Source organism: Archocentrus centrarchus, chromosome 24, assembly GCF_007364275.1.
Source record: "Archocentrus centrarchus isolate MPI-CPG fArcCen1 chromosome 24, fArcCen1, whole genome shotgun sequence".
Classification (NCBI taxonomy): Eukaryota; Metazoa; Chordata; class Actinopteri; order Cichliformes; family Cichlidae; genus Archocentrus; species Archocentrus centrarchus.
The window spans coordinates 16,386,266-16,413,640 of NC_044369.1; the positions used below are offsets into that span (position 1 = coordinate 16,386,266).

General features: G+C 41.2%; 3 protein-coding genes across 4 annotated transcripts; all 3 read right to left on the bottom strand.

Annotated features, from left to right (window-relative positions):
• Positions 1-930: 930 nt before the first annotated feature.
• On the bottom strand, positions 931-6,906 carry LOC115774267 (phospholipase ABHD3-like). Its single transcript, XM_030721458.1, is given in 10 exon segments — positions 931-2,204; positions 2,602-2,767; positions 2,859-2,907; positions 2,994-3,167; positions 3,290-3,368; positions 3,371-3,410; positions 4,057-4,102; positions 4,267-4,449; positions 4,567-4,727; positions 6,538-6,906. Coding segments are annotated over 10 exon segments (1,227 nt in total). The 5' UTR covers positions 6,658-6,906; the 3' UTR covers positions 931-1,995.
• Positions 6,907-8,849: 1,943 nt separating this feature from the next.
• Positions 8,850-11,467, bottom strand: ctsbb (cathepsin Bb). Its single transcript, XM_030721653.1, has 10 exons — positions 11,407-11,467; positions 10,727-10,850; positions 10,548-10,633; positions 10,341-10,455; positions 10,139-10,254; positions 9,780-9,865; positions 9,554-9,694; positions 9,346-9,462; positions 9,057-9,185; positions 8,850-8,945 (listed from the first exon to the last, which is right to left on the bottom strand). Exons 2-10 carry the CDS (start codon positions 10,847-10,849, stop codon positions 8,869-8,871), a joined length of 990 nt encoding a protein of 329 aa, XP_030577513.1. The 5' UTR covers position 10,850; positions 11,407-11,467; the 3' UTR covers positions 8,850-8,868.
• A 290-nt stretch (positions 11,468-11,757) lies between these two features.
• Positions 11,758-20,053, bottom strand: fdft1 (farnesyl-diphosphate farnesyltransferase 1). Of its 2 annotated transcripts, XM_030721722.1 has the most exons (8): positions 19,860-20,053; positions 18,078-18,175; positions 16,132-16,315; positions 15,929-16,057; positions 15,222-15,413; positions 13,517-13,693; positions 12,986-13,138; positions 11,758-12,890 (listed from the first exon to the last, which is right to left on the bottom strand). In XM_030721722.1, the coding sequence occupies exons 1-8, from the start codon at positions 19,956-19,958 to the stop codon at positions 12,663-12,665; spliced, it is 1,260 nt and encodes a 419-aa protein (XP_030577582.1). In that variant the 5' UTR covers positions 19,959-20,053; the 3' UTR covers positions 11,758-12,662. The 2 variants fall into 2 exon arrangements, with proteins under 2 accessions (XP_030577582.1, XP_030577580.1); XM_030721720.1 differs by lacking the exon at positions 19,860-20,053 and having other exon boundaries at positions 18,078-18,388.
• Between the last annotated feature and the right edge of the window lie 7,322 nt (positions 20,054-27,375).

The following is a 27,375-nucleotide window of genomic DNA, read 5'->3' on the forward strand; positions in this document are numbered from 1 at the left end:
TCTGCATCTATCAATCTCAACAGCTCTGGTGTTGAATCATTAACCATAACCCGAGGCTCCTCCTATCCCACCAGGTAGAGGAATACAGGCGGCAGGAGCATGAGAAGGAGATGAGGACGAGAAGGATGTGCTGGAGCTGTAAAAATTAAGCTCAGCTGAGAAAACACACAGCTCAAGTGTGATGTTGTGGCATGTTATTCATCCTGAAAGAATGCACTGGGCAAGCAGAATAACAGCATACTAGGGTGTTTAATTCATACCTCTTTATCGTTTTGTTAAAGAGGAGGAACAAATTTATGATTTCTGTGACATTTATTAGCAATAATTATTTCTTGCTGACGCAAATAAAAGAGGAGAGAGGGAAATAAAGTGGGAGCGCAAACAAAAAAAAAAGTCACTGTATAAGCTGACACAAAGAGGAAGTGCAGTTTAAGGTGACAGAACCATAAAAACTGCCCAAGTCACAAAAAATATTTTCTCACATGCATAAAGAGCTACATTCACGCAGGAGCTGGAGTTGTTTGGAACTATTTTAGTGGGGAGTAGATTATATCTGCCAGATTTGGAAAGTGCCTACTCCTTCAGGTTCCTGTTTTTCCACAAAGTAAATGCCACTGGATGCTTTCTAGGCTCTAAATGATGTTGGAGGGTTTCGCACTGTAACAGAGGGCGTGGGCCTTTATTGTTCGCAGTTAATTATTGATATCTTCCTGGTTAATCTGCGACACTGATGACCCCACGGCTCAGAGATAAAAGGCCTTGGATTACAGCGGTTGCAACTGAAGGGTAACTCGCTGACAGGCGGCACATGTTTTTCTACTTCAGGACCAACCTGCTGCTGTGCATTGTTATCGAACCGACCAAGTTCGAGATGTAAAAAACGACCAGTCGATTTTTATCGCCCTTTTATTCTAGAGTAATTACATGATAAACAATCAAAAGTACAATGCCCAAATATTGCAACCTTACATGATATTGCAAAAAATATTGTTGATTGTCTTTACAGTCCATACACAAGTGCAATTAAAAACAAAGTGTGAGAGAGATATTAAAGGTAGGTGAATGTGGTAAACATGCAAATAGCTGAAAATTTTAAAAAAAATAACCCCCTCACGCTGACAATCAAAAGTCACCAATTAGCACCATTAGCAGCTATTCTCTTCATGATGATTGAAAACACTTCATGTTAATGGTCAGCAGTGGCTTCTGTTAAAAACGATATGAATCATACATTAATACTACCTAGTACAATAAAGTGGGGTGCATTTTAATCAGTGCACTGTTGGTAATACAAACACGAAAGCGATGTACTGTTTACTGATAATAAAAATACATTCAGTACGCATACATTACGCATCTTGTCCTCGTGAGATGCTTACAACCTTTAATTACAGTTTATAGTGGCAGATACTGAAACACCACAAAGAGTGCTGCTGGTCTCTACACAGAATCAGCTCATTTACCACTGGTGTCCTTTACACACTGTACAGCATGCATGGTGTAAGACACAGGAAAGTCGAATCCTTTAAGGCATGCCACAAACTTCAAGGAAAACAATTCTTGCAAACCTGAAGAAGCATTTGATGCAAAAAGAAAAAAAATATATATATCATTTTCTCAAGGAAAACAACAATACTGCTGTTTCTTATTTTCAGAATCACTTCACTTCTTTAAATAGCAACAGATACAGCATTTACAGAGCACATGAGCTTGCATTATGTTGCAGTCTATACACTACAGGTGTGCGGTGCTGCTGGGACGGCCTTACTCTGATTTTGTGACTGAAAGCTTGTAGCATTCAATGGACAATCTTTTCAGATCCACTAAGTATTAAATACTTAAAAATAGCTTCAGAGATTTCACTTCACTGCCATTTTTTTTTTTTATTCAATAAAACTTGCCTGTAGAACATGAACCTGAGGTCATGAGGTAGATGTGCAGAGCTGCAGTTGTAAATGTTGGATCACTTCAGTGTCGTTGCCTTCATATTCTTTGTTAGTTCTTCATCTGCTCGTCTTCGATACCACAGGCCCGCTCGATTTCCTTCGGATGTTCAAAGACTGCATGCACGAACTGGCCAAACAGGCGCTCCATGTAGCTCTCCCCACGAGGAAACAAACCCTGCAAGAAGGCAATGTGTCCCCCGTGGGCTGTCAATACAAGGGCAACATTAGGAAGCTCCTGGACTATGTTCACTGGGAAGGCTGCGAAAGCAGGAAATACATTGGAAAAGAAAGTCAGAATTAATATAAAGAGACAACCGAGTAGACAGAAAGCAGAAGTAAGTTAGAAACCTCTCGTCCCCTAGAGATCTTACACAAAGGTGACTTCAACGTCCATAATTAAATATAAAAAAAGGATTGCGTTAGGGAAAAATACTATAAATACTCTGTGTTTTCCTCTTCATCTCAGTCCATCGTAAATGAGCTCAGACACAAAGGTGACAACGCTTTGTTTTCCTGAGCCCATGGCAGTGAATTTCTAACCTGATGGCCTTGAGATCTCAGCCTTGTTTTTTTTTAACTTCACATTTATGAGTAAACCAGTACAGCTGCTGTATCAGCGCAAACACCGACCCGCCTCTCCTGTTCTCTTACTCACCATTTTGGGGAGAGAAGGGGTCATCGGCAGCATTGAGACACAAGATGGGTACGGCTGTACTGGGGAGCTTTTTGTCTGGGCTGGCATCGTGGTAATAATCCGTACATGACTTATAACCAAACACCAGAGACGTGAAGCGTTCGTCAAACTCGCGGATGGACCGAGCCTAGAGCAGGGTGTGACATTAAATGACGATGAACAAAAAGTCAATTATATACATAAGGAAATCATAAACTGTGAGTCGTAATGTGCCATACCTTTAAGACATAGTCAACATCTACCACTTTCTCCAAAATCTTCCTGTGCCTGTGAAAAAGAGATTTTTTTTATTATTATTATTTATTTAACTGGGTTAACAAATGTAAACATTTAGGAACCACAACTTATCTGACCTGGTGACAGCACGATGCAAGCATCTTGTGATGTGCTTGTTGAAGAGCAACCAGTTGAGAGGTTCCTCCATCGAGTAACAGGACTTATGCGCATCCCAGGGTACGGAGATGGTGATACCTGCAACCATCCCTGACGCTGTGCGCTTACGGGCCAGGTAGTTTAACAATACCATGCTGCAGCAGGCGAAAGGAGAGGAATAAAACAGGCATTCAAAAAAAGAAAAAAAGAAATGGAAGGAAAGAGACAGACGGCAAATCTAGGACCAGAAATGCAGGACACTGGAAACACTCTGCACCAACTCACCCCTCCCAAAGACACACCAGCACCAAGCACAGGAGCACTGGGGTAGAGCCCTTTGACATGTTGCACACACGCTCGAGGTCTGAAGTGTTGGCAGCACAGTAGGTGACTGGCGTCTCAAGCAAGCAGAGGAGCACAGGAGGAGCGTTACATGCACGCATTTACATGCATTTCCGCTACTGCTATTGTTACTGTGAAAGCATGCAATGTGTATGAAGTTCTTCCATATTTATGTTATTACCAAGAAAAAAACTAAAACCAGCAATGCCTGAATAAATTCAGCTTTGAAAACTGGTCACAAATGTATCATTTTATTGGGTAGAATCCATGCTGCAGGGGCCTGGGTTCTAGTCCGCCACAGTCTGTTTCCTGCATGTCACCCCCCCCCCCCCCCCCCCCCCACACACACACACACACACACACACACACACACACTTTGCACATTTCTGTCGAACAAAGGCCAAAAAATGCCCAAAAATAAAATGTAAAAAAGGAAAATGCTTGACTTTGAAATATGACTTTCTTTGGGAAATGAGGATGATTAACATGCTTTTATTTTCAACCTGTTATCATTCTATAAAATTCAGGTAAATCTGATGAACTCCTTTCATATCAGGAGATCCCCTCTACATCATACATGTTCACATTTTCAGGCTCTAAATTGTGAAGCTACTTCACAGACTGTGCTGAAATGTCGCTTAGCAAATGCTGAAAATGAAATTTAGCATGACTATAACTTTATTAGGTATTCATTGTGCTTACCAGCAACTCCTCCCCTCCAAGGCCTCTATTGTTGAAGACCACACATCTAAAAAGGGATGCATTTATGAAAACAGCTTCAGGCAAATATCAGGCACAAGTTACATAACTTTTCTGCTTAAAGTAAACTTTCTTGTTAGTGTTGTTTTTTAATCCATTCATTTTATATGCACTCAGTGAGTAGAAATGGTTTGTGTGAGGAGCACAGCTGACCTGTAACCGTGGCGTGCCGCCTGGCTAACAGCGTGAAGCACATAGGACTGCTGGCTGTTTCCTGTAATCCCTGGGAGGATGAGTACTGTGGGGCGCGTGGAGGAATCTGGGTAGGTTACACTGGCCTGATTGTCCACCCAGTCAAGAGAGATCTGACCCCCATCCACCGTACGAATCAGCTCACTGGGAGATGAAGGAAGGGGGCAAGACATTCATTAATTCATTTAATTAGATCTTTAAATGAATGTTTTTAGCCCGCGTGTAAACAGTGTTAAACTGACAAAGAGGGTTTCTTCCTACTTGCGATAACTGACAGGGGGTCTGGACTTGAGGATAGCACAGACCAGCGTTTGAAGCCGGCCTCCCCAGCACCACGGAGTGGGACTGAAGCGCTCGGCTACCACGGGACAGTGCTTGTAGAGGAAAGTGCTGAAAGCCTCACTGCAAACCAGGGCTGGTGTCTGAGAGGAAACGAGACCAAATGAAGGTGTTATAAAAGCACAGGTGCTTACAGATTCATACCTGAGACAAGAACGAATGCAAAACATGACAGGTGAGGGGAACAAGGGAAAGGGAAAAGAGTGGCAGCGTGACAGGTATGCAGAAGTAGTGCATTTAAACACTTTGTGGAAATGTTAAACAACTGCCTGCATTCAGCAAGTGGCTCGCAGAAAACAAGTCTTACCAATCATTTAGATATTTGAAGATGATATTTGGATATAGTCAATTCAAAATTCAGTATCATTTGTTATTTCGTAGACAGAGTCTATGTAAATATTTTAGATATTTGTTATTTTTTCTGCATTTTATAAATAAAGAAATTCTACTTATGGAAATACTTGGAATTCATCTTCACTTTAGGTTTAGTGCTTAAACTTTAGCACAATGTTCAATGTGAAGATTCACTATATTGCCAAAAGTATTCATTCCCCCATCCAAGTCATTGAATTCAGGTGTTCCAATTACTTCCATGGCCACAGGTGTATAAACCAAGCACCTAGGCATGCAGACTGCTTCTACAGACACTTGTGAAAGAATGTGTCGCTCTCAGGATCTCAGTGAATCCCAGCGTAGTATCGTAATAGGATTATTACGATACTACGCTGGGACTGTGCAACAAGTCCAGTCATGAAATTTCACTACTAAATATTCCACAGTCAACCGTTAGTGGTATTAGATCAAAGTGGAAGTGATTGGGAATGACAACAACTCACAAAGGGTTAGGCCACGTAAAATGGTCAGCGGATGCTGAGGCACATAGTGTGCAGAGGTCACCAACTTTCTGCAGTCAATCGCTACAGACCTCTAAACTTCAGGTGGCCTTCAGATTAACTCAAGAACACTGCGTTGGATGCAGTGGTGTAAAGCACAACACCACTGGACTCTATTGCAGTGGAGACGTGTTCTCTGGAGTGACGAATCATGCTTCTCACACCAGTCCACAAAGCAGGTCCATAAAGACATGGATGAGAGAGTTTGGTGTGGAAGAACGTGACAGAGTCCTGAACTCAACCAGCTAGAACACATTTGGGATGAATTAGAGCGGAGACTGTGAGCCAGGCCTTCTCATGCAACACCAGTCTGACCTCACAAATGCACTTCTGGAAGAATGGTCAAAAATTCTCATAAATTTTGTGGAAAGCCTTCACAGAATAGTTGAAGCTGTTATAGCTGCAAAGGGGGGGCCAACATCCTATTAAACCCTATGGATTAAGAATGGGATGTCACTCAAGTTCATATCTGTGTGAAGGCAGATTGCACCAATATTTTTGGCAATATAGTGTAGCTGATAAGCTGGTTATTACTAAATTACCATTGGGTCCACTCATAGCCATAATCTTCTTCAAGTCTTATTTATGAAATCAATAAAAGAGTCTTTAATTTTGTAGAATAAAGTATAATATCTCATATACAGATTATACACATAATACAACATTGTTACCTCGTATTAGGATTTCGCTTGTATGCAAAATAAAGTTAATAAAACATTTTTTTAACTCGGAGCTTTGTATTCACCAAACATCAAAAAATTATCAAACAAAAATATTAGATAAGCTTTAAAAGCTAAAAGAACAGTAAATAAATAAATAAAATAGAAAAACACATATGTAATTAATTATAAAAAGGAACTAGCGCAGTATAAATTAGAATAAGCTCTAATCGGGTATAATGATCATCATTTTAAATGAAAGGCTTAAAATTAAAGCTAAATTGGATATTAAAGCGGGTTCAGCGCAGTCATCGCCGCTTACGTTGACCGCAGAGACTGACCTGACACTCGCGGCCCCACAGATAGTACAGTGCGGCTGTGAGGGAGCAGATGATCACCGTGTACGGCCTGGAAACACACTCCCAGTATGTTCTCCATAGCTCCGCATGAGTCAGAAACATGACAATGATCTATCTGAGTCCAGCTGCTAGCCGGCGATATGAAGCGGACTCGTTAACCGACACAACGGAACAATAGGACAGAATGACGTGGGTTAATATTTAATGCCCGACAACCTGCCTTCATCACTAACATCTATCGTTCAAGATGTTGTACTTCGATTCATCCCATCGGCCCCGGCGATAAAGATTAGACGCCGGTATCCATCACATCAGTCTGGCGATTTCTCCAGGAGCCGCAGCTGCTTCCTAGTTCTCATGGCCGAAGCTCCTGATTGGACAAAAGCTCCAACTTCAAGGTCAACGTCATGAGTTCGCTGCAAACATGTAGACTACAAATATGGAGATCCGGTGACGCGCAGGCGCTTCTCCCTTGTTTTTGGCCAACAAGAAATTATTACATTACCGCCACCAGCTGGTACGGAGTTTAGATCTGAATGTTTAGTATTTATTAAAAATAAAACTCATATTATCTTTGACACATAAGGCGGGTTTTTAAATATCTATTATATCTAAATCATTTCTGCCTCTTATTTTTGGCAGTGCATTCACATTAACTGCTCCTTTTTATGCCCACATTTCAACAGTGTGTTGTTTAGTTCAGGGGGTCCAGATCTGAGTCTCTCCTTTTCCTGCCCACTTCATTTCAATCAACTTCCACTTACTCTTGTTTATTCCACCTTTCCCTCAATTCCCTCAAATTCTGCTGAGTCCAGCTGTCAAATCACTTTAAAAGCTTTTTGTGGCTTCCTTTCCAGTCTCACGTATTTTCCTGTTTTTTTGTTTTTTTACACCAAATGTGCCAGTACATATAAAAGTATTCCTGCAGGCCCCATTACATGAATTTGCTCAAATGTAAATATAAAATGTAAATGAAAACAGAACACAGTGATTTGTAAAATCTCATAAACCCATATTTTATTCACAATAAAATATAGAAATAATGTCAAATCTTCAGACTGAGACATTTTACAGTTTCATGAAAAATATACGTTCATTTTGAATTTGACAGTTGGGACAGGGCAATAGAAGGCTGTAAGTTGTACTTAAAGGAAACAGCTGGAGGAATATTTTGAAGCTAATTGGGTTAATGAGCAACAGGTCAATAACATGACTATTAATGTATGAAAAGGGCATACATTAATAGTTTGGAAATCATTATTGGATGTCAGTGATCTTCAGGCCCTCAGGCGGCACTGTATCAACAACAGGCAACAACAGCATGGCTTCACAATAGAAGATAAACCATGAAACTAAAAATATGACAAAAAAGGCCCAGGACTGCTGGAATCCTATAACAGACAAGAATGGGACAACATTCGTCTCCCAAACATCCAGCAGCTGCTCTCCTCAGTTCCCAGACACTTACAGACTTTGTTAAAAGAAGAGGGGGATGCTACACAGTGGTAAACATGGCCCTGTCCCAACATTTTTTTTTTTAGATGTGTTGCTGCCATCAAATTCAAACTGACCTTAAAATTGTACTTTTTTTCAGTTTAAAGAGTTGATGTGTTTTCTGTTACACTGTGATTAAAATGTGGCTTGATGAAATTTGGAAATCACTGTCTTCTGTTTTTATGTACACCCCAACTTTTTTGGAATTAAGGTTGTGTAATGTTTGTTGTATTTGTTGCAGATCAGTATGTGAATTATAAAGATAGGTAAAAATTCACAGTACTGTCATAAAGTATCGAAGGTTGCATTGCTGCCAATGGCACAGTTGGACTAAAGTTTAACTGAACTATGTCAGAGGTTGTTGCTTTCTGTGTCACAGTTCACCCAAAGCTTTTTATTTTTCTCCCCTCCCCTTTCCAAGCCTTGTGTTGTGTAATCTTAACTATGGCCTTGAAAATGTATCCAGTGTCTGTCACATTCTTGTGTGTACCATTTCTTCCTACCATGCTACGCTTTTAAATGCACTTGTGCCTCATTTCTATTTCTTAGCATCTTTCTCTATCTTTTTACATGTAGGTCTATAATTTGTTGAACAGATACAATTTTTTGTATTTTTTTTTTTTTTGCCTCTGTGGCAAAAGTATGTGGCAAACAAACCTGGAAATTGCTGTAAAGAATTTAAAATAAAGACCAAGGAACAACAATTTATTCCCTCTTTATTGCATGAAATCTGTCAAAATCTGCCTTAAAATAGGAGCTCATGTTTAATGTTTCTTAGTTGATTTATTTCTTGATTGTCTGCTGCCAGGATCATTTCATCTAGTTAAGCGGGATTCCTGTAACCACCTCTGACTCAATACCACATTCATCATTTCCACGCTTGATCTTGAAGAAACCTGAAGCAAGAAGACAATATTGGAGGACACAGTTTTTGGCCAGCATTAACACTCACTGTGTAACAAAGGCTTTCATGTCACTGACTGTGTGACGAACGCTGTCATTCATACCTTCGTCTCCCCAGTCAGTGTTCCACGAGTTTGCAGCCAGCCAGTAGGGCGTCCCATTCTCCTCCCCCCAGCCCAGGATCTTAATGGCGTGACCACCCAGCATCTCCCCTGTCACATGCTGATACACACCTACATCAACACAAGAAGGTCTTTTCTCTTTTAAATATTACACATTTTCTCTACAGCTATTCTAAAGTATAAAGTGTTACCTAAGTTACAGTATGGAGATGTTTATGTTCATATAGAGAAGATATTTGTGTGCATACAGTCTGCAGAACATAAGCCTCACCGCTCTTATACAGCAGAAAGTCTGCATAAACGGAGAAAGCTGCCTCCACAGGCCCGTTCTTGTACAACTCCGTCATGATCTGCTCCGGCTCAGATGGGACGCTGTACGTGCGTTTACCTGAAGAGGAAGATTCAGGAAACGTCAAGGATAGCAACAAGAAAGTCAATCTATTCTAGGAGGCTAAAGAGTTTCTTTTAAATCTCTGTACCAAAATGTTTGTCCTTCACATATGACAGCGAGTATCCATCAATGCACTGCTGCACACACTTAGGAGTCTCTGTACTCCCACACGGAGGACGACTTCCATTCACATGATGCTCACAGGGAGCAATGGTGTAGGGTCGGCAGCCTGTAACACACAGTCACCATCGGTCCATCTGCAACAACACCTGCAACAGCATGGGCTGAATCCAGCAAGTTTATAATGGACTTACCAACTTCAGAGTCATACAAGCCTCCTGTGACGAGTCCTTTGTTTGCCCAGAATTCCCAAGCAGCAGAGGGAAAGCCACCAAAACAGCTACAGCACACACAAAAACACATGATGCACACTGTGTGTTATCTAATAGCTGTTTTACACCATTTGCAAACTATGAGTCAAGCAACTAAAATGCTGAATCCTACTCTGTCCACAGTGATTCTCTTCCACTCGTTTGGAAGATGATATCCACACATTTAATTTTTTGGGGTGGTTAATTTTTGCAGATTGTAATTATAAACCATGACTGTTTCTCCAATTAAAGTCTTCCAGCATCTTACCTGAACTTCATGTGTACCCCTAACTAATGCTCACCCCATGCCACATTCATCGCAGCAGGTTAGCAGATCTTCAGCGGAGATCTCCACAGAGACCTTACCACCACTTTGGATGCACAACCTGTCAGATATTGCCTCAGCTGCCCCGAAGGCCTGTGGAAAATCAAACAGGGAACACTGTTTTTATGCTCCTCCCTGTCACCTCAAATCTTGTCTTTTTATTTCTTCATGTGTCATACCCAACAGGACCCACAGGAGCCTTGATCTCTGATCTGCTGGATTGTGGCACAGTTGGGCCACTGCTGGCGTGCGTCAAAGCTGTCAGGAAGTTTAATGCCTTCAATATTATGAACCCTAAACAAGAGAGAAGACAGAATCACTGCAGATGAGCTGAACCTGCTGACAGTCACATGTGACCAGCTGTACAAACCACCTTATAAACCTACATCTCTGGCAGCTTGGGTCCTTTCAGTATGGTGCCACACAGCTGTTTGATATGACTGGTATCAACATTCTGGAAATTCTTGGTGGCCTGGAGCGAAAGCAGAGGAAATTTGAGTACAGAAATCATTGCTAACAAGTTGTTAAAGATGTGGAAACATCCAGGAAAACTGAATGGGCTCACCATCCAGGTGGTGTTAGCTTTGTTAATGAAGTCAACCATCTCTGAGGAGAGAAGGGGGAGGCGAGGGTGCGCCCAGGCGATGGACACCATCACCACTACGGAAAGGAGGAACAGCGGACGCATCCTGCAAAACAGTCAGACATCAGTGATTATAGAAAGTGACCGTGAAAAGGTTTACACACGCACAAAGGTGCATCACAAGGAAAGGGAAAAAGGCAAAGGAAATTTAGTCATTTCTATGTTATAATGCCTCTAAGGTGAAATTAAATGTTTGAATTTAACACAGTAATTTTGCAAATGCGTTTCTGTACATAGGAACTGGAGAATGTATAATTGCAGTGAATGTAGTTATTAGAAACTACCTTTCTGAAATATATCTAACATTGACTTTAAAAGTAACATGTATAATTTATGATAAATCTGCTTTTAAGTCCAATCTATAAGGAGGGAAATCAAGCTTAAAACGATTTTCTGGATCAAGTGAAGTAAAATGTTCCTACTATCAGATGAATCACAATTGCAGCTAGATTTAGTGTATCTGCATTAAATCAAGCAAAAAAAAATTTTAAAAAATTAATTAGCTTAATTAATTAGACAAATATCAACAAAGATGCATAAAAAACTCCTAACATGTATACAAGTAAACAGCAAATCTCCCAAATCCAAGTTTTGATTTTTACCTGTTGGCTGTTTCAGTAGATCTTCTTTGGGCCACTTCTTCACTCTGACTCAACAAAACGTCTTATTCCTTCTTAAAACACGAGTTGTGGATCATGTGTGAGTGTAATAAATACACCTGCATGAGTCTCAGGTGACTAGAAAACTGCCATTCCAAAGGTTGACCAGCGCTCTTAAAACTATTATCTGTCAATAAGAAGTTGCTGACTTGTTTCAACCTTTGGGTTCTTAATTTTTTTAAAAAATAGGTATGAACTTCCCCTGTCCACACACACACACAGTACAAATATTTCAAAACCAAAGTACTGCATCAAAAACATAAAATCTAAATCAGTGCAAACCAAAGCACAGACTGATCATCACAGGCTGGATAATGCTCTTTATTTCTTCAAATATGTACAAATCAAAATGTCACATTACATAGCAATGTTTGTAGCTCTCCTTTGGTTCTGTACAAGGTTACCCTGCGCTAGCCTTTCTACTCACCAAAGCAGTGTTAAGGACACTTACCTAAGTCTCAGTATGCATTGTTTTTATTTTGGCTGATGCTAAAAAGACCTGAAAATACATCTGTTCAATAATCTGCGTTCTCCTTTATTTATTTAAACAGTTCCATCTGTGAGCAAACTACCCTGGTATTGCATAAAATTGTTTTTTTTCCCTTATATTTAAAAACAAAATGAAACACACAGAAAAGGAGTGAAAAAGTTCTGTGACTGGAAGCTGTCAAAGCTTTAAAATGCACCACTGAAACTTTTTAGTGTTTCTGCTATGGAACCATGAGTGGAACATGAAGTTAGTTTGATTTGATGTGAGAAAAGGACTAAAAGAAAACTGAACAGAAACCAAAGTACAGACCACCTTCATATGTGCTAATTTAACTGGTGTTTTGAAATATTTGAAAATGCTGAATCATTACAATTCATCCAACAATATTTCAAATAAACTGAACAAATATTTAAAATTAAAAAAAAAAAAAAAAAAAAACACCCTGGACTGTTGCTGTGTACCATTTATGGCAACTATACCAACACACACACACACACACCACTGTGTGTTTATAATTTATCCACAGATCAAATCCTTTGATGACACCAGTCTGCTACCAGAACCCCACCATAGCTTAATGTGTCCACAGTTCTGAAACAGCCACAGCAAAACTGCAAATTCCTCTAATCAGAGGAAAACCAGAGCTCCAGAGTGGGCACGGGAGCTTCTTTAATATATAGGCCCAGGAAAGGTGGGGGGTTAAAGGAGTTCAAGGTCCCTGCATGTCACTGGTGCCCTGGGCCTGTGCTGCAGTAGTGCTGAGGTACTGCCAGCTGAGGGCAGCGAGCAGCATCGCAGCAGACAGGTACATGGGCGACAGGTGGTGGGTCCTGGAGCGGAGGCTGGACTGCGACAGAGCGGACTTTTCACGGATTACAGCCAGGATGTGCAGCGTCTTTTCCCGAGACGGGTCAGCGAGGGAGACCTTGTGTAAAATCTGTATAGAGAAAGAGCGAGCGAGAGAACTCAGTGCACCATTATAGTAGAAGCAGTAGAGAAATATCGTTAAAAATAAATAAATAAATAACCCACCTCCTGGCTGTACTGGGTGATAATTGTTTGCACAGCCCTCATGTTGGTAGCTTCCATCATGAGGGTGACTGCCTGCCCCTTTCGGATCTTCACCACTCCCTGAAACACCATGGGGTTGTTGTAGCACGTTGACAGTGTAGCTATTGCCATCACCTGGTCAACACAGGAATGACAGCTGGATCATTTTTCATGATTCATTAGAGTCCCTTTTCAAGCACAAGATTTTCTATCGTTTATATAAAACGTGCACAGAATTTCTTCGGGACATTTGTTGCCTGTCGAGTGAACATTTTTCACCATTTCCATATAACTACAGAAATATGGACAATTAATAAAATATTCAAGTCAGTTTCATGATTGGCAAACGTAAAATGATTATCAAATTAAAGCCTGTCCTAGTAAGACTGTAGGACATGAACAGAATGTTTGTTTTTATCCAGAAACAAAACATGTTTACTTTCCACAGACATGCTGTTCAGTTCAGCTTTGTGCAAATATCACGGTTGGTGGACCTAATGAAACAGCCTTTACCTGTGGAATGGCACAGAAATTGAAGACGCTCTGGTTGCGCAGGCGGGACAGGTAAGCGATAACATCCGGGACGTGCCGCAGAGCGTCAGTGACCAGCATGTTGAGACAGGACAGAGCCGACTCCAGCTTCTCAGGCTTTGCCAAATCCTCGAGGCGGCCTGCAAACTGGCTCCAAGCCTGCACACAGCAAACACAACATCACATGCAGTACAGTGTTTAGTCTGTCTGTACTGGTAACAACTTTGGCTGGACACTGTTCATTATATACTTCTCAGAAGCCTTGAACAAATTTCTTGAAATCTGGTACAAACATTGATTTGAGGATACTTTTGTTCTGTTCTCTGTCAAGATGATCCCACACTGCTTCAGTAATGTTGAGGTCCGGGCTCTGGGGAGACCAATCCATTGTCTGTTATTCTCTCCAGCTTTCAATCTAATAGCACTTTTCTGCTTTCATAACTTCAACAAGATCTCCAACATCACTGGCAACCCCAACAACAATGATTGAACCAAAACTTTTGATTCATCACTCCATCAGACCTGTTGCCACTGATTTTCAGTCCAGTCCAGTAATTCAGCATATCTCAGCCTTTCCTCCCTGTTTCTTTTCCTTAAGAATGGCTTCTTGACACCCGTCCTTCCACTTTCTCATGATGCTTCAGTGAACAGTACATGGATCAACTGAAGGGCCAGATACATCTCTCAGGTCCTGTGTCGGGGTTTGCTGGATTATTTTCCTATTTCTTAATTACATAACTTTCAGATACTGTTCATCTGCTGTAGATAGTTTGTTGTTGTTTTTAGGCCTGCCACTTCTTCTTTTGTCCTCCACTTGTCCAGTTTCCTCAAATTTTTAAGGACACACTACGATGGATGGATGGATGGATGGATGGATGGATGGATGGATGGATGGATGGATGGATGGATGGATGGATGGATGGATGGATGGATGGATGGATGGATGGATGGATAGATAGATAGATAGATAGATAGATAGATAGATAGATAGATAGATCTTCCAAAAACCCTGCAGAATCATCACTCAAGACCACTTTAAAAAAAAAAAAATTTTAAAAACATCTGGCTCATTTTTTTTTTAATTTTTCAAAATTACAGGTGGCTCAAGACTTTTGCACAGCAGTGTATTTTCTGATGTCAGTGACCTTTGACCAATAACAGTTTGTCCTGGAGTCTAAGTGAACGCTTGCACCAGACTCTTAGAAATGGCTGACAGGCCTTCAGTAGCCAACACAAACTAAAGACTCTGGTTTGTGTACAACCTGAAAACACTATGTGCAGGACCACAGTGGTCACTGGCATTAGGGCATAAATAAACAGACACTACACAGTATAAAGGCCATTTTGTACAGAAACTATTTTCACAACCACACGTTATATTAAGAATATAAAAAGTAGTGTTAAGTATTAAGTATTTATTATTGTACAGACAACTTAGTTCAATGAAAAATATCAAATTTCCTGGAAGATTGCCCCTTTCATGTGAACATGGTCACAGTTAGATTAGGAAGCCCTGGGTTGACTTATTGAGCTGATAACCGCCTTCGTGTGGCTGCTTAGCCTGATTGCCAGAGTTAGGGTTAGCAAGCCCAGATAACTGAAAGATGACTCGGGCATTTTAAACATGCTTCATAGTTCAGGCCTCTGGTCAGGCACACTGATATTAGACAAAAGATTTAGTTTCTACCTCTTGCGGCCAGAAGGCACGCCCCTCTTGTGTGTCTTCTAGATAGTCTCGGATGATGTTAGTCTTTTGGAGGAACAGGCCCATGGAGTTTGCAAGTTCAGTGTCCCGCCCCACTTCAGGGTCCTCCAGCTGAGACGCGGAGAACAGCCGAGACAGGCCAATGCCGACCAGACCAGCAACATAGTGACAATACTGCACAAAAACAGAAGAACAAAAACACACTGCAGCACTTTTTAGAGTTACAAAATACTGGCTTGTTATTAAACACTCGCAGATATTTGTAATACTCAAGGGGCCTTACATTTATACATTGCTATTAGTCAGGGACATACTGAACCTAAATTTTTCTGCAGTCTTAACATTTAGATACAGCACAAAAATGGAAGTACTTGATTCAGATGATTCAGTAAAACTGTAAGTGCCCGTTAAAATGACCGTCTGTTCCTGAGCAGTAGAAGTGAGTCAACAGTTTGTGGCTTTCAAACCTCTGATAACATCCCTGCTGTCAGAGGGCTGACACATTTCCTTCAAATCAAAGAAAGATTTTAAAACTGTATTTGCATTGTAATATGTTGCCCTCACACTACTGATTTCTTTTGAGTCTTTATTCCAATAAGTTTAGAGTTTACTCTTTATGCCCCCCCCCAAGTGGTCATTTATTTGGTCGTTATGCTGCCAAAAATGACTAACGGGAGAATAACATTTACCTGGTCCCACTCCTTCATAGATCCCACTTTCTTCTCAAGGAATTCAGCCATTCCCACTCCCATATGGTGGCAGATATCCGAGATGACGTCCCTGTATTCCTGAGCAAGGTTTCTGAATTCCAGTGATATCTGGTTTCAGAGGACAACAGTTACAGTTACTAATTGCTCACAGTCTTAATTTGGCCAAGGCTGAACCTACTGACCGTGGGGAAATCTTCCAGGACCTGACGATCTTTCTCCTGGCTCTCGGTGAAGCACCACTCATCCTGGTACAGGTAGGTGTGGAAGTCATTCAGCATGGGCACCTTCTTGTCCACAGGAATAGTCATGTCATCCTCCACCGTGTCCAGCGCACGCAGAACCAGGTAGAAAATGCAAACTGCATGTCTGGATCACAAACACAGGAAGGAGGATTTACAGAACTGCCGATTTACACGATGATAAAAGTAGCAGGCGTGTCGAGCATTCGTATGTAAAAGATTCCTCTAAAATTCCTTCTGCATGGCTGCATCAGAGAGATTTATTTTAGATTTCCTATTAACACTGCTTAATCATAAACTATGAATGCAGAAAAGAAAAGATAGATGGCAGCCTTCACCTCTGTGACCTCAAAAAGCCGGCACAGGGGTATTTTATATTCTCATGCCGCCCCTCAAAACTCCAGCATTTATACACTACGATACATTTCATCTTGCCAAAGTGCTTATGAAAATGTAAATATACACTTTAAAAGAACACAGGCAATTATGTCTGATCTGTGTGTTTAAGCATGAGGGGCAGCACAGCGGTGTGGTTGTCTCGCCTCACAGCAAGAAGGTCCTGGGTTTGAATCCAGGCTGTGGCTTCTCTGTGTGTTTGCATGATCTCCCTGTGCTGTTCTCTTCAGGTACTCCGGCTTCCTCCCACAGTCTGAAGTATTAATTGGTGATTCTTAATTGGCTGTAGCTGTTAATGTAAGTGTCCAGCCTCCAGCCCAACTGTAACCCTGAACTGGATACGGTTGGATCGATATTTAATTATAAGGGTAAAAAGGCAGAAAATGGCACAGTGAAGCTGAGCTGATGGAGTTTGCTGCTGTCGCTCTGTGAGCTGTCCCATCCTCAGAAGTCTGGACTCCTGAGGGTACTTTCCAAGTACGAACTATTGGGTGGATGGATGGAAGGAAGGAATTGACTCTAGACCAAAGCATTGGTTTTAACCACTCAGCATTACGGCACCCCCTGACTTTGTTGGGTGAGGTTGATAAAAATAAAATAAATTCATGGTGCACTGCAGCACAGGAACCATGAAATAAATAATTAAATAGTGAAATAATTAAAATAGTTTTTACCTAAAATTAACTGATTTTAATTAATTAATGACACCTTAAATTAGTTATTCCATGATATATTTATAAATGTCATTTTGGCACTTTTGGTCCTCCATACACAAACATCTTATATGTATTTTTGTGAACTTTCTGATTTTTTTGCAGTATCCCAACAGGACACAATCACGTGGCTCCACTCCAAGAAGATGTAAGCTTCCCACATTAGTTCCAAAATTGTGACTTTTTTTTTTTTAATTTTGCACAGAAATATGTTTCAGACCAAAGTTATTATACTCAATTAAAACTAAACTAGATGACAACTTTTTGAACTTGGAAACCTAAAAGTTTAAAAAAGGAACTAAAAAAAATAGAGGAAATAGCGCGAGTTTCTGCATTTGTTTATAAAAATTGTTAAAACTTGTCTGGCGAGTCTTTGGCATGTTTACTGATACTTTAGATGTCTCAAAAACTGAGTCAACTGCTTTCAAAACGTTTGTGTTTTTATTGTAATACCCATACTAAAGCTTGCCTCAAGCATATGTCCTCATACTTAATAATTTTTAAAAAAGACTAAAACTTAAGCTGAAACTAATAAAAACTAATGATTTTCAAACAATAAAAACTAAACTGAAACGAGCAAACACACTCTGGAAAAACTGAATTAAAGGCAAAAAGTCAAAACAAACATGTAAAAATGACATTACATATAATAACTCTGCTTCAAACAAAGTGGTGAAAGGGGGAGTGTTTCAGACAACGCCTCTTGTTTTGCTCCAAAGAAAACACACTTGCATGCACACGTGTGCATACCTTGAGCCAGTCCCAGTAAAGTTTACTCACCTCAACTCTCCGTCCAGCGCCTGAATCACAGCTGCAAAGCTCCGGCTGGTTTGGTTCAAGTACAGGTAGCAGGTCCGCAGACTCTCACTCATGGACTCCTGGCAGGAGAGACAGAGGAAAGCGGTTTGTCGGTAGAAGCCTGCAGATCTGAGGGCGCTGGAGGGTCGGGCGGCCTCCTGCAGGCCCCTCTCCCCGAGCCTACACCCCGGCAGGAGAAAGCGTGGCGCGGACCCGCAGCCCCGCGGCGCCACCGAGAGAGAGCGCTTGAACACGGACAGAGAGAGCGGGCACTTGCAGCAGGCTCCGGCCATACGAAAAACCGACAGCAAGACCGACCCCGCAGCTATGAAAACACACTGTCCATATTGACGCCACGCCCGGGGAGGAAGTTTGAAACGTGAAGTCCATGTAGAGGACAAGAGAGGTGAACTACGCTGTGGAGGACGCTGCGTGGAGTTCAATAAGCGCCTCGCGGGTCTTTAAACAGTTTAACCTTGAGCTGTGGCCGAGAAGTGCCAGTGCGCAGCGTTTGTAGATCTGCTGTTATGAGCAAGGCGCACTCCTCCCACCTCTACCCAAAACAACGCCAGCTGAAATTCAGTTTCCTACTCTGCTTCCTGCATGCAAAGGCAGCGTGGTCACTTTACTGCACCGAAGAAGTGTTATTCAACGCGGTGTACTGTTTTTAAAGGAAAGCACGCACTTTAACTGCTAGTTGTAGCTGCATGCATGCATGCAACTAGACATGTTGCCTCTGTGCGATAAGCAAACAGTCATAGTGAGTCAAATGCGACTTGAAGTATAAAGTGTAAAGCCTGCATTATTGTAGAAAAACAAATTGTAGCAGGTTTGCACCCCGCCCCGATTAAAAAAACAACCAAAACAAAAAAGCAGAAATAATGAAAGCTGTGTTTGCTGACATCTGGTGGGAGACTGACTGAACGACATAAAAATCAGTGACCTGCAAGTCTGAGATGCTGCGGGAAAAGAGTAATCAGGTCAAAAATACATGAAACAACCGTGATCTAAATGTTCCGAAAACAAACAGACAACTGACTTTTACTGGTTACGTCGTTTGTGATCAGACATCTGCAATTGTGCTGCTTTTTGCACAACAATTTGGCTTTTAAATATAATCTGACAGATCGCAGACGTAAGCTCTAACATCTCTGTCGTCTTGGTGTATGTTTCCCCTTTTGCAGGTTTGTTTTTGCGGTGCTTTAATCCTAATCTTAAGTTAAGAGCCTCTTTAGTTTTGCTGCTTTTTTAAATAATGATGCCAATCCGCATGAAGACTCGTTGCCATGGTGCAGCCTGCAGGCTCCGTATTTCTCTGGGTCACATTGGCGTTAAAACAGTGGGATTATCCGTCAAACATGCGCACAGCATCTCTCCCCACTGGTGAAACGCTCCAAGCTCATTATGTAAGGTAAATCCCACGTCAGTGGTCATCTCTATGCCAGTGTGAGCGCAACACGGAGCACAGATCTAATTTGACAAAGTCCAATTAGCCGTGTCTCTTTCCGCTGGCTCAATTAGGAGCAAAACTGTAGGTCAGTCCGTTAGGTCTGCGATGTACATTGCAAGCTGCGTGTGCAAATCTATTTGTGAATATGGCTCTGTGCTTTCCTGCGCAGCCTCTCTGCGATGATGCTCTGAAAAGAGGAACTGTCTGCTTCTTGATCGCTGACACAAATGCAGACTCGCGTTCTTCCTGCATTTGGTTGCTGTCAAATCTATAAATGTGACCTCAGCATGTGTTTTCTAATAGATTTTACTCACATAATCCAACTTTGGCATGACAGCTCTGCATCCTCCCATCTTGAATTTAAACAGGTTGAATATCTCCTCCGGATGGCCCAGCGACTTCAGGATGTCCATGATGCTTCAGGTGTTTAGCGGTTACTCTGGCAGACAGACGAGATGCCCCCCCCCATGAGATGTTTGAGTCGCTGAGGCGCAGCAGCACCGGAACATTAAGGGAATACAGTTTGCAGCCGGGAATCGCGTCAGATCAACTGACGTATCTGATTGGCTGGCGAGTCATGGGCTTAGAGGTGAGCGTCCAATGAGCGTTTAGAAGGTCTGGTGTGATGCTCCGCCCCGCCTTGGAGTGTCAGTGGAGCGCAGCGTCTGATTGGTCCGTTAGTTAATCAAAAAAACGAAATGAGCGAGCTCAATGAAACCGTGATAATCCCGGCTGCGTCTGATACCTGTTGACTGTGCATGCACAGTTACACCTTTTACCATTTCGGAAAAAAGTTTGAAGTGATTTGATTAAAAACACTAATGCAATGCTGGACAGCATTAAGGAAGGTGAGAAATTGATGCATCAATCCGCAGTTTGGGGACATACAGTAATGAGTGGAAGAAAAATTAGATGTGTAGCAACTGTGCAACAACCTGTGGCAAACTAAAGCAACTTAATTATTGTGCCATATATGAGATTTACTAATTGGATAGAAAGGTGTCAGCTGAACCGGCACTGAGATCAGCTGATCTGAAAGGACTGCAACTGAAGCAATCTGAACTCACCGAGCTCAGCTGAATTGTCAAAATTGTGCCATGTATGGAGCAGCAATGTCTCTATTAAGCCAAAAATTACTGAATGTTGTGCTTATTACTAAAAAAAAAAAATGTATATCATCTCCAGTATTACTCACACCAGTTTCCATCACCTATTGTGTGTCCCACAGTGAAACAGTTGGAGCAACCCACTGATTTTTTTCCTCTTTGAAAAAAAAAACTGGAAGTGTGCTGTGATACAATGTAAAATTAAAACCGCAAGCGGTGATATCGGGCCCTCGCACTCCCTGCGCGTCGACCCGTGGCGCTCGTCGACCCGTGCCGCACTCGGAGGTCTTTTGATCGTGATGGTGTACAGAAGGTCTGAAGAAAGTTGAATTCTTTTATAGGAAAAGATATCTTTTGCTCTCGGCATAGACGCAATGGAATATTTGGGGGTGGGGTCACGGCTCCAGCATGCAAAATAGGGCATGGGTCTGATAGACTGTTTTGATCAGGATGATGTCAAGAATGTTGAAACACATTTTCATACATTTCCGAGAAACTAAGTTTGTGGATGCTATACAAAATTTCATTTGCTTCTGTAGGGGGCGCTCTTGCAGCTACGTATAGCCTTGAATCCATAGTTATGGGTTCAGAGTGGCTGTGTACATGAGTGATTACATTTTCAGGCAGATCGGGCAAAGCATGTACGAACACGTGCCCAAACAATTTTGGTCGCCATTGAGAAAAATGAAAGCCAACTTCAATGGCCTGGTGTGACAACACCGTTTAATATTTTGTCAAGATTTCCACAATATTTGATGGGCTGTTTGTCTAGATGATGTGGAGCCAATTTGGTCTCACTGGGTGAAATGCCCTAGGAGGAGTTCATTCAAATAGCAGGCCTGAAAATGGCAAAAATTGACAAAAATTGACACTTTCAATTGAAGATGCTGGACTTCCTGTAGGGTTTGGAGTATGGCTCCAAGAGACTTTTTTGTATGTCTTAGGATGTTACATGAGTGTGCAAAATTTCAGAGCTGTAGATAAAATGTAACTCAGGGGCTAGCTAAAAAACATGGTATATTATGATATTTAAAGCTGCCAGTAGGGGGCGCTCTAACGTTTATGGACTTTATGCATATCAATGTGTTCAGGGCAGGAGGCTTATCAAATAGATGAGGATTTTGTAAGGAATGGTGAAAGATATTTCATGTATTTCAGAGCAAAACTAATTCTGTGGACGGTCATACAAATTTTCATTTGCTTCTGTAGGGGGCGCTATTGCGCCTACAGTCTTGAATCTGTAGTTATGGATTCAGCCTGGGTGTGTACATGAGTGATTAAATTTTCAGCCTGATCAGACAAAGCATGTGCGAACAAGTGCACAAACAATTTTGGTGGTGAGGGAGAAAAACAAAGGCCAAATTTAATGGCCTGGTGTGACAAGGCCGTTTAATATTTTTTAAAGATTTCCACAATATTTGATGGGCTACTTATGTAGATGATCTGGAGCCAATTTGGTGTCAGTGGGTGAAATGCCCTAGGACGAGTTCGTTCAAATAGCAGGCGTGGAAATTGCAAAAATTGACACCTTCAATTGAAGATGGCCGACTTCCTGTAGGGTTTGGGGTATGGGTCCAAGAGACTTTTTTGTACGTCTTAGTATGTTACATGAGCCTGTACATTTTCATACATGTAGATAAAACGTAGCTCCGGGGCTACTCAAAAAACATGCTATTTTAAGATATTCCGAGCTGCCACTAGGCGGCGCTCTAACGTTTATGGACTTTATGCATATGAATGTGTTCAGGGCAGCATGCTTATCACACCACTGAAGTTTGAGCCAGATTGGGCAAGTTGGCTTTGAGTTACAGCCATTTTTGTGTTCATGGCGAATCATCGAACTTTGCCGTCCCATAAGGGTCACGCCCTTTTGTCAAAAAGTCACAGTTTTGAAAACACAGTAAGTCCAAGTTCTTAAGGCTTTCCAGGTGAAATTTGAGATGGTTCTGCTAAACCACCTTGGAGCTGGACCTCCAAGTGTAAAATATGACATTTCCTGTTCCCACTAGGTGGCGCTGCGACTGATATTAAATATTGTCATATGTATGTGTTCAGGGGGGCACCCTCATCCTACTGGAGAAGTTTGATGCACATTGGATCATGTAGGTATGAATGAGAGGCAATCAAAATTTCATGGCGAATGATCAAAGTTCAAAGGGGCATAAGGACCCCTCCCCCTTGGCAAAAACTCACCATTTTCGAGATTTAGATTCCCCTGGGGGTGTAGGTTAGACAAACCAAATATGAAGATGATAACGTCTAAAACCTCTGAGTTATTAGAAAAAGTGTGAGGGCTGCAAATCGCCAAATTTGCATAATTAATTCGAAATAGCGGACTTCCTGTTGGGTTTAGGGCATGGCTCCAAGAGGATTTTTTGTGCGCCTGGACATGATATACATGTGTATGAAGTTTCATTCATGTACGTGAAACACAGCGGTGGGGCTCCAGTTTAGGGGGCGCTAGCGAGCCATTTGGGCGCGCCCTTGCCCGAGCCCATTAAAATACTTAAATTTTCACCAGGTGTGACGCATGTGCCAAGTTTCATGAGTTTTTGAATATGATAAAGCCCCCAAAAAGCCAATTCATTTGCCTGAATAATAAAAAAAAAAAAAAAAAAAAAAAAAAAAAAAATAATAATAATAATAAACGAAGCAATTACAATAGGGCCTTCGCACAGTTCGTGCTCGGGCCCTAATAAGTGGGTTTAACACTTTCTGAGGGAGAGTGGACACCTGTGTGGGTGGACAGCAGAGCCTATAAATGATCTGAGCCACAGTTCTTTCTTCTTCTGATCTTAGAGAAGAAAATAATCGCCTTCAGATCAGTTAAGGTCAAACAGACTGACACAACTGGTTATATAGGATATGCAAATAGCTCTATAGCATATGTGTGAAAAGAAAGTGGTTACATTAAAACTGTATTTTAAACCAAGTGATATGTTGGATTTGAAGCCAGGCCTGGTTGCACAGCATGTAATGTAATGAATTATGCCCAAGGCCAAAAAGCTGTTAACTGCAGCCTTCAATCAAGAGTCTGCATAAATTACTGTGACATAAAATAAAAGCATTCTTTTTAATTTATCTTAAACTTCTTTTTGACTGTTTCATCTTTAACTCTCCTTTTATGAGGCGAAGAGGAAAGAAACAGGCACCAAGGATACCAGAAAGCCACAAATACCACCTGAGCAGTGATATTTAATAAAAGAGGCAACACTTCAACTCTGTTTGGGTTAGCTAATATTCACAAGACCCTGAGCATTACTGAAAGGAGGGGCTAAGTACTGATAAATAAGAGGGTGAGTAAAAAAAAAAAAAAAAAAACTAGTGCAACAAATCAACTTGTGACACTTTGTGAGACCCTGAACTGAGATGGAAAACGCAGGGTTATAATTATGGCAGACATGAGACGACTATGGATTTCCCCATGTGAGCAAGCTCTGAAAAAACGTTTTCATCCAGGTTCAGCTGGAAGCAGCCTCTGTTTGAGGGCATGAAGAGCCCTCTTGGCTTTATAAGAAGAGCTGCTTGGCCAGTCTGAGAAATCTTGTTGGACAGGTCAGTCTGCGCAGCCTGCAAGGCTGAAGCAATGCTGACCGAAGAGCTGCATTAACACTGCGCAGCGTGAAACCGTTTCCACAAACGTGTCATAACAGGAGGATCACAAACTGTTGCGTGCTTGGATTGTTTTAGGCAGTAGTGACTCAAATGCAGTTACACAAGCAGTCTAATAACATATGAGTTGCTGGTAATAGTGAGTTAGTGAGTCAAGGAGCACTTTTTTCTGTTTAATTAACTATTAAATCTATGAAAAAAAGAGCCATATAAGGAAAGGATTTTATTTTTTATTTCTTTACCCACCACTTTTCAGCTGTGATTGAAACAATTTGATAAAGCCTTCTCCTTTCTTCGGTCATGGTCCTGACCGCTGTGAAGACGTTCCCGAACAGCACATCCACTAGCTCAGAGCGGCGGTTCTCCAGCGTTTTCTGGCATGCTTCAAAGCTAAAAACAGTTCACACACCACACACGCTGTAATTTTTAGCAATCATTAATGATATTATATGTGAATCCAAGTTGGAGTTTGCTTAAATGTCAGTGCAACAATGTTTGTTTATTTTCCTGGCTCCCCGCTCCACCTGCGTGGCCTGCCCCACAGTTTGAGACACTGACCTTGAGCAAGAGCTGGACATTGTTTACTGGCTAAATAATGTCATCATGAAAACACCTTAATAAAATATGGACTACTTTTGTTGATTAACAAAAGCTCACTTTTGGATGCTGTTTGTCATTTGTGTGTGTGTGTGTTTGCTACAGATGCAACATATTATTTGTGCTTGTGCATTCACTTCTTTTTTTCCTAACTTTCCCTTCTTTCTGTTTTGTTTTCTTTTTTTTATTTTGGTCCATAGTGCTAACATCACACAGTTGTTGGTTGAAGATCCATGAATCTTCTGTTCCACCACCTCCCAAACGGTGCTCTGTTGGATTTAGATTTAGGCCATTTGAGTACATCAAACTCATTGTCAGATTTAAGATACCTGAGCTGATCTGATTGTGGCATGGTGTTATTCTGCTGGAAGCAGCCTTCAGAAGGTGAGTATGTTGTGGTCATAAAAGGATGGAGATGGTCAGCAGGAATACTCTAACCCTAGAGATGTTTATGTAGGAAAATCAGTTTAAACTTCAGCAGGTCATCTTGACCATGCCTACATGCCCAAATGCACTGAGTTGCTGCTATATGGTTGCCTGATTAGATATTTGTGTTAATGAGCAGTTGAACAGGTGTATCTAATGAAGTGGTGGGAGTGCAGTTTTGCTGTAGCATAACTCCTTCCAGTGTGAAGTAATTAATAAGCATCAAACTACCAACTTATATCCCCCAAACAATAATTTTAGGTTTAAAAAAAGGTATTTCAGGTGAACTGCACAGCTCCTACTCATGACTCAAAAGTATTAGGTTGTGATATATATCGGTACAAAGTGTATATGTAACTGTATTTTTAACCATAGAAATTTTAGAAAACACACTTAAAATTGTCCATTTTTATATTTATGATCAGTAAAATGGAGGTAAATAAGCTTTTTTTGCAATTTTCTGTAACTATTTAAAAAAATTAATAATATGTTAATTGGTGAGCAGTAGAGGCAAAGTTGTGTGGAATTTATTAATATTGGATGTTTTTGCACCTCAACCTGTGGTCACCCCTTGACATGTGCAGCCTGCGCGACTAGAAGGGCCAAACTCCTCTTTGAGCCAACATCATCCTGGGCTCACACGCAGCATTCTCTGATGAAGGTTTTGGGCCATCTCAAATTCAATCAAGCCACAGATCACTTTTTTACTCGATGACTCAGCGAACTCAGTTTTTACAGTTTCATCACGACATCACTGATGAACACTGTGAAGGTGATAGGCAACATTCATGGGCAGTGACTGAGGAACATGAGGAGATTATCACCTTATTGTCCTAACTACAGCAGTAGGAAACACAGTAAGGATGTCATTATTAGGTAAAACCATGAACCTCAGGAGTCAGAGGGTTTCTTGGAGTGAAGACTCATATTGGCTATATGAAGCACTGGGGCTTTAAACTATAAACAGGTGAATTTCATAAATCAAACTGTGGAATATGCGAGTTACATTAAAGCAGCTGAAACGTGCACCGATTTTAATCTTTGGTGTAATCTTATTAAGCGCTTGCTGAAGTCTCAGCAAGAAAACTTCCCTCAGCAGCCACCATGCAGAAGCAAAGTATGCACTCTATTTAAAAGCAAACCAGAAGATGAGAAAAAATCCTGCAGCAGGAAGTGAACGCACTGGTCGAATCTGCAGAAGTTCTGATTTCAGTGAACACTGAAAGTCTGCAGGGCATGTTTTTTCACTCGATTACACTTTTAGCTCACAAGCGTGTGATGCTGGCCTTCAGGATCAAATGAGATATGCAGTACGAAGAGTTCATCAGGCAGAAGATGACTGAGGACTTTAGCCACTGTACTATTCTTTTTTTTTTTTTTATCAGAGACGTGAACATCACAGAGAGGTGTTTGAAAATTGGAAAATAAAGGCTCCTGCTGAAACAATAATGAAGTTATTGTAAGACTTTGGCATGCATTAGAAACAGAATGAATGGCACCACCTTTACACCATGTATACTGTTCGCATTATGTCAAAATGCTGTGTCTTTATTAGTGTCTTTACCTACAATATGTCACAGGTCATACTGGAGTGAAGTTTTTACATAGAAGCTGTAGCAATATCCTACATTTACAATGGTTGCCTCCATGCTTTTAAAAAGCAAAAAGAAGTAATGCTAACATCCTGTACAGTTAGTCCTTTATACAACTTATCAGACAGTCCTTATATAATAGATGATAATCTGACGATGATGTGGTTTGGCGCTTAAGGTCTAGTGGCTGCATATCTGCGCTTGTGTCAGCAGGGGGAGCTATGTCCACATCACAGTCGTCAGGTGCATTCTTGCACAGGTAGTTCATGTGTTGTAAGAAATGTCAATACTGACATGTATTTTTCATACTTTAAATGAAAGAAAGAAGTGATACGGAGCTGTTTTTATTGCACTGAGTAGTGGATCATATAAAGATGGCACTCGGGAGTGATGGATGCCGTAAAGTAAGTTTAAGTGGAAATGTCATTACCAAGTTAGATTTCAAAATTTTGACCCATATATATATATATATATATATATATATATATGTTTTGTAT

What these genes read in the sequence shown, in the direction of transcription:
- ctsbb (XM_030721653.1), bottom strand. Translation starts at nt 10,849, where the DNA reads ATGCGTCCGCTGTTCCTCCTTTCCGTAGTGGTGATGGTGTCCATCGCC. An exon ending in TGCGATGAATGTGGCATGGG is followed by an intron (nt 9,866 to 10,138) that starts GTGAGCATTAGT and finishes TGTGTGCTGTAG; the next exon opens with CTGTTTTGGTGGCTTTCCCT. An exon ending in CACTGACTGGGGAGACGAAG is followed by an intron (nt 8,946 to 9,056) that starts GTATGAATGACA and finishes TTCTTGCTTCAG; the next exon opens with GTTTCTTCAAGATCAAGCGT.
- fdft1 (XM_030721720.1), bottom strand. Translation starts at nt 18,388, where the DNA reads ATGGCCGGAGCCTGCTGCAAGTGCCCGCTCTCTCTGTCCGTGTTCAAG. An exon ending in TCCTGGAAGATTTCCCCACG is followed by an intron (nt 16,058 to 16,131) that starts GTCAGTAGGTTC and finishes CTCTGAAACCAG; the next exon opens with ATATCACTGGAATTCAGAAA. An exon ending in CTATGAAGGAGTGGGACCAG is followed by an intron (nt 15,414 to 15,928) that starts GTAAATGTTATT and finishes GTTTTTGTGCAG; the next exon opens with TATTGTCACTATGTTGCTGG.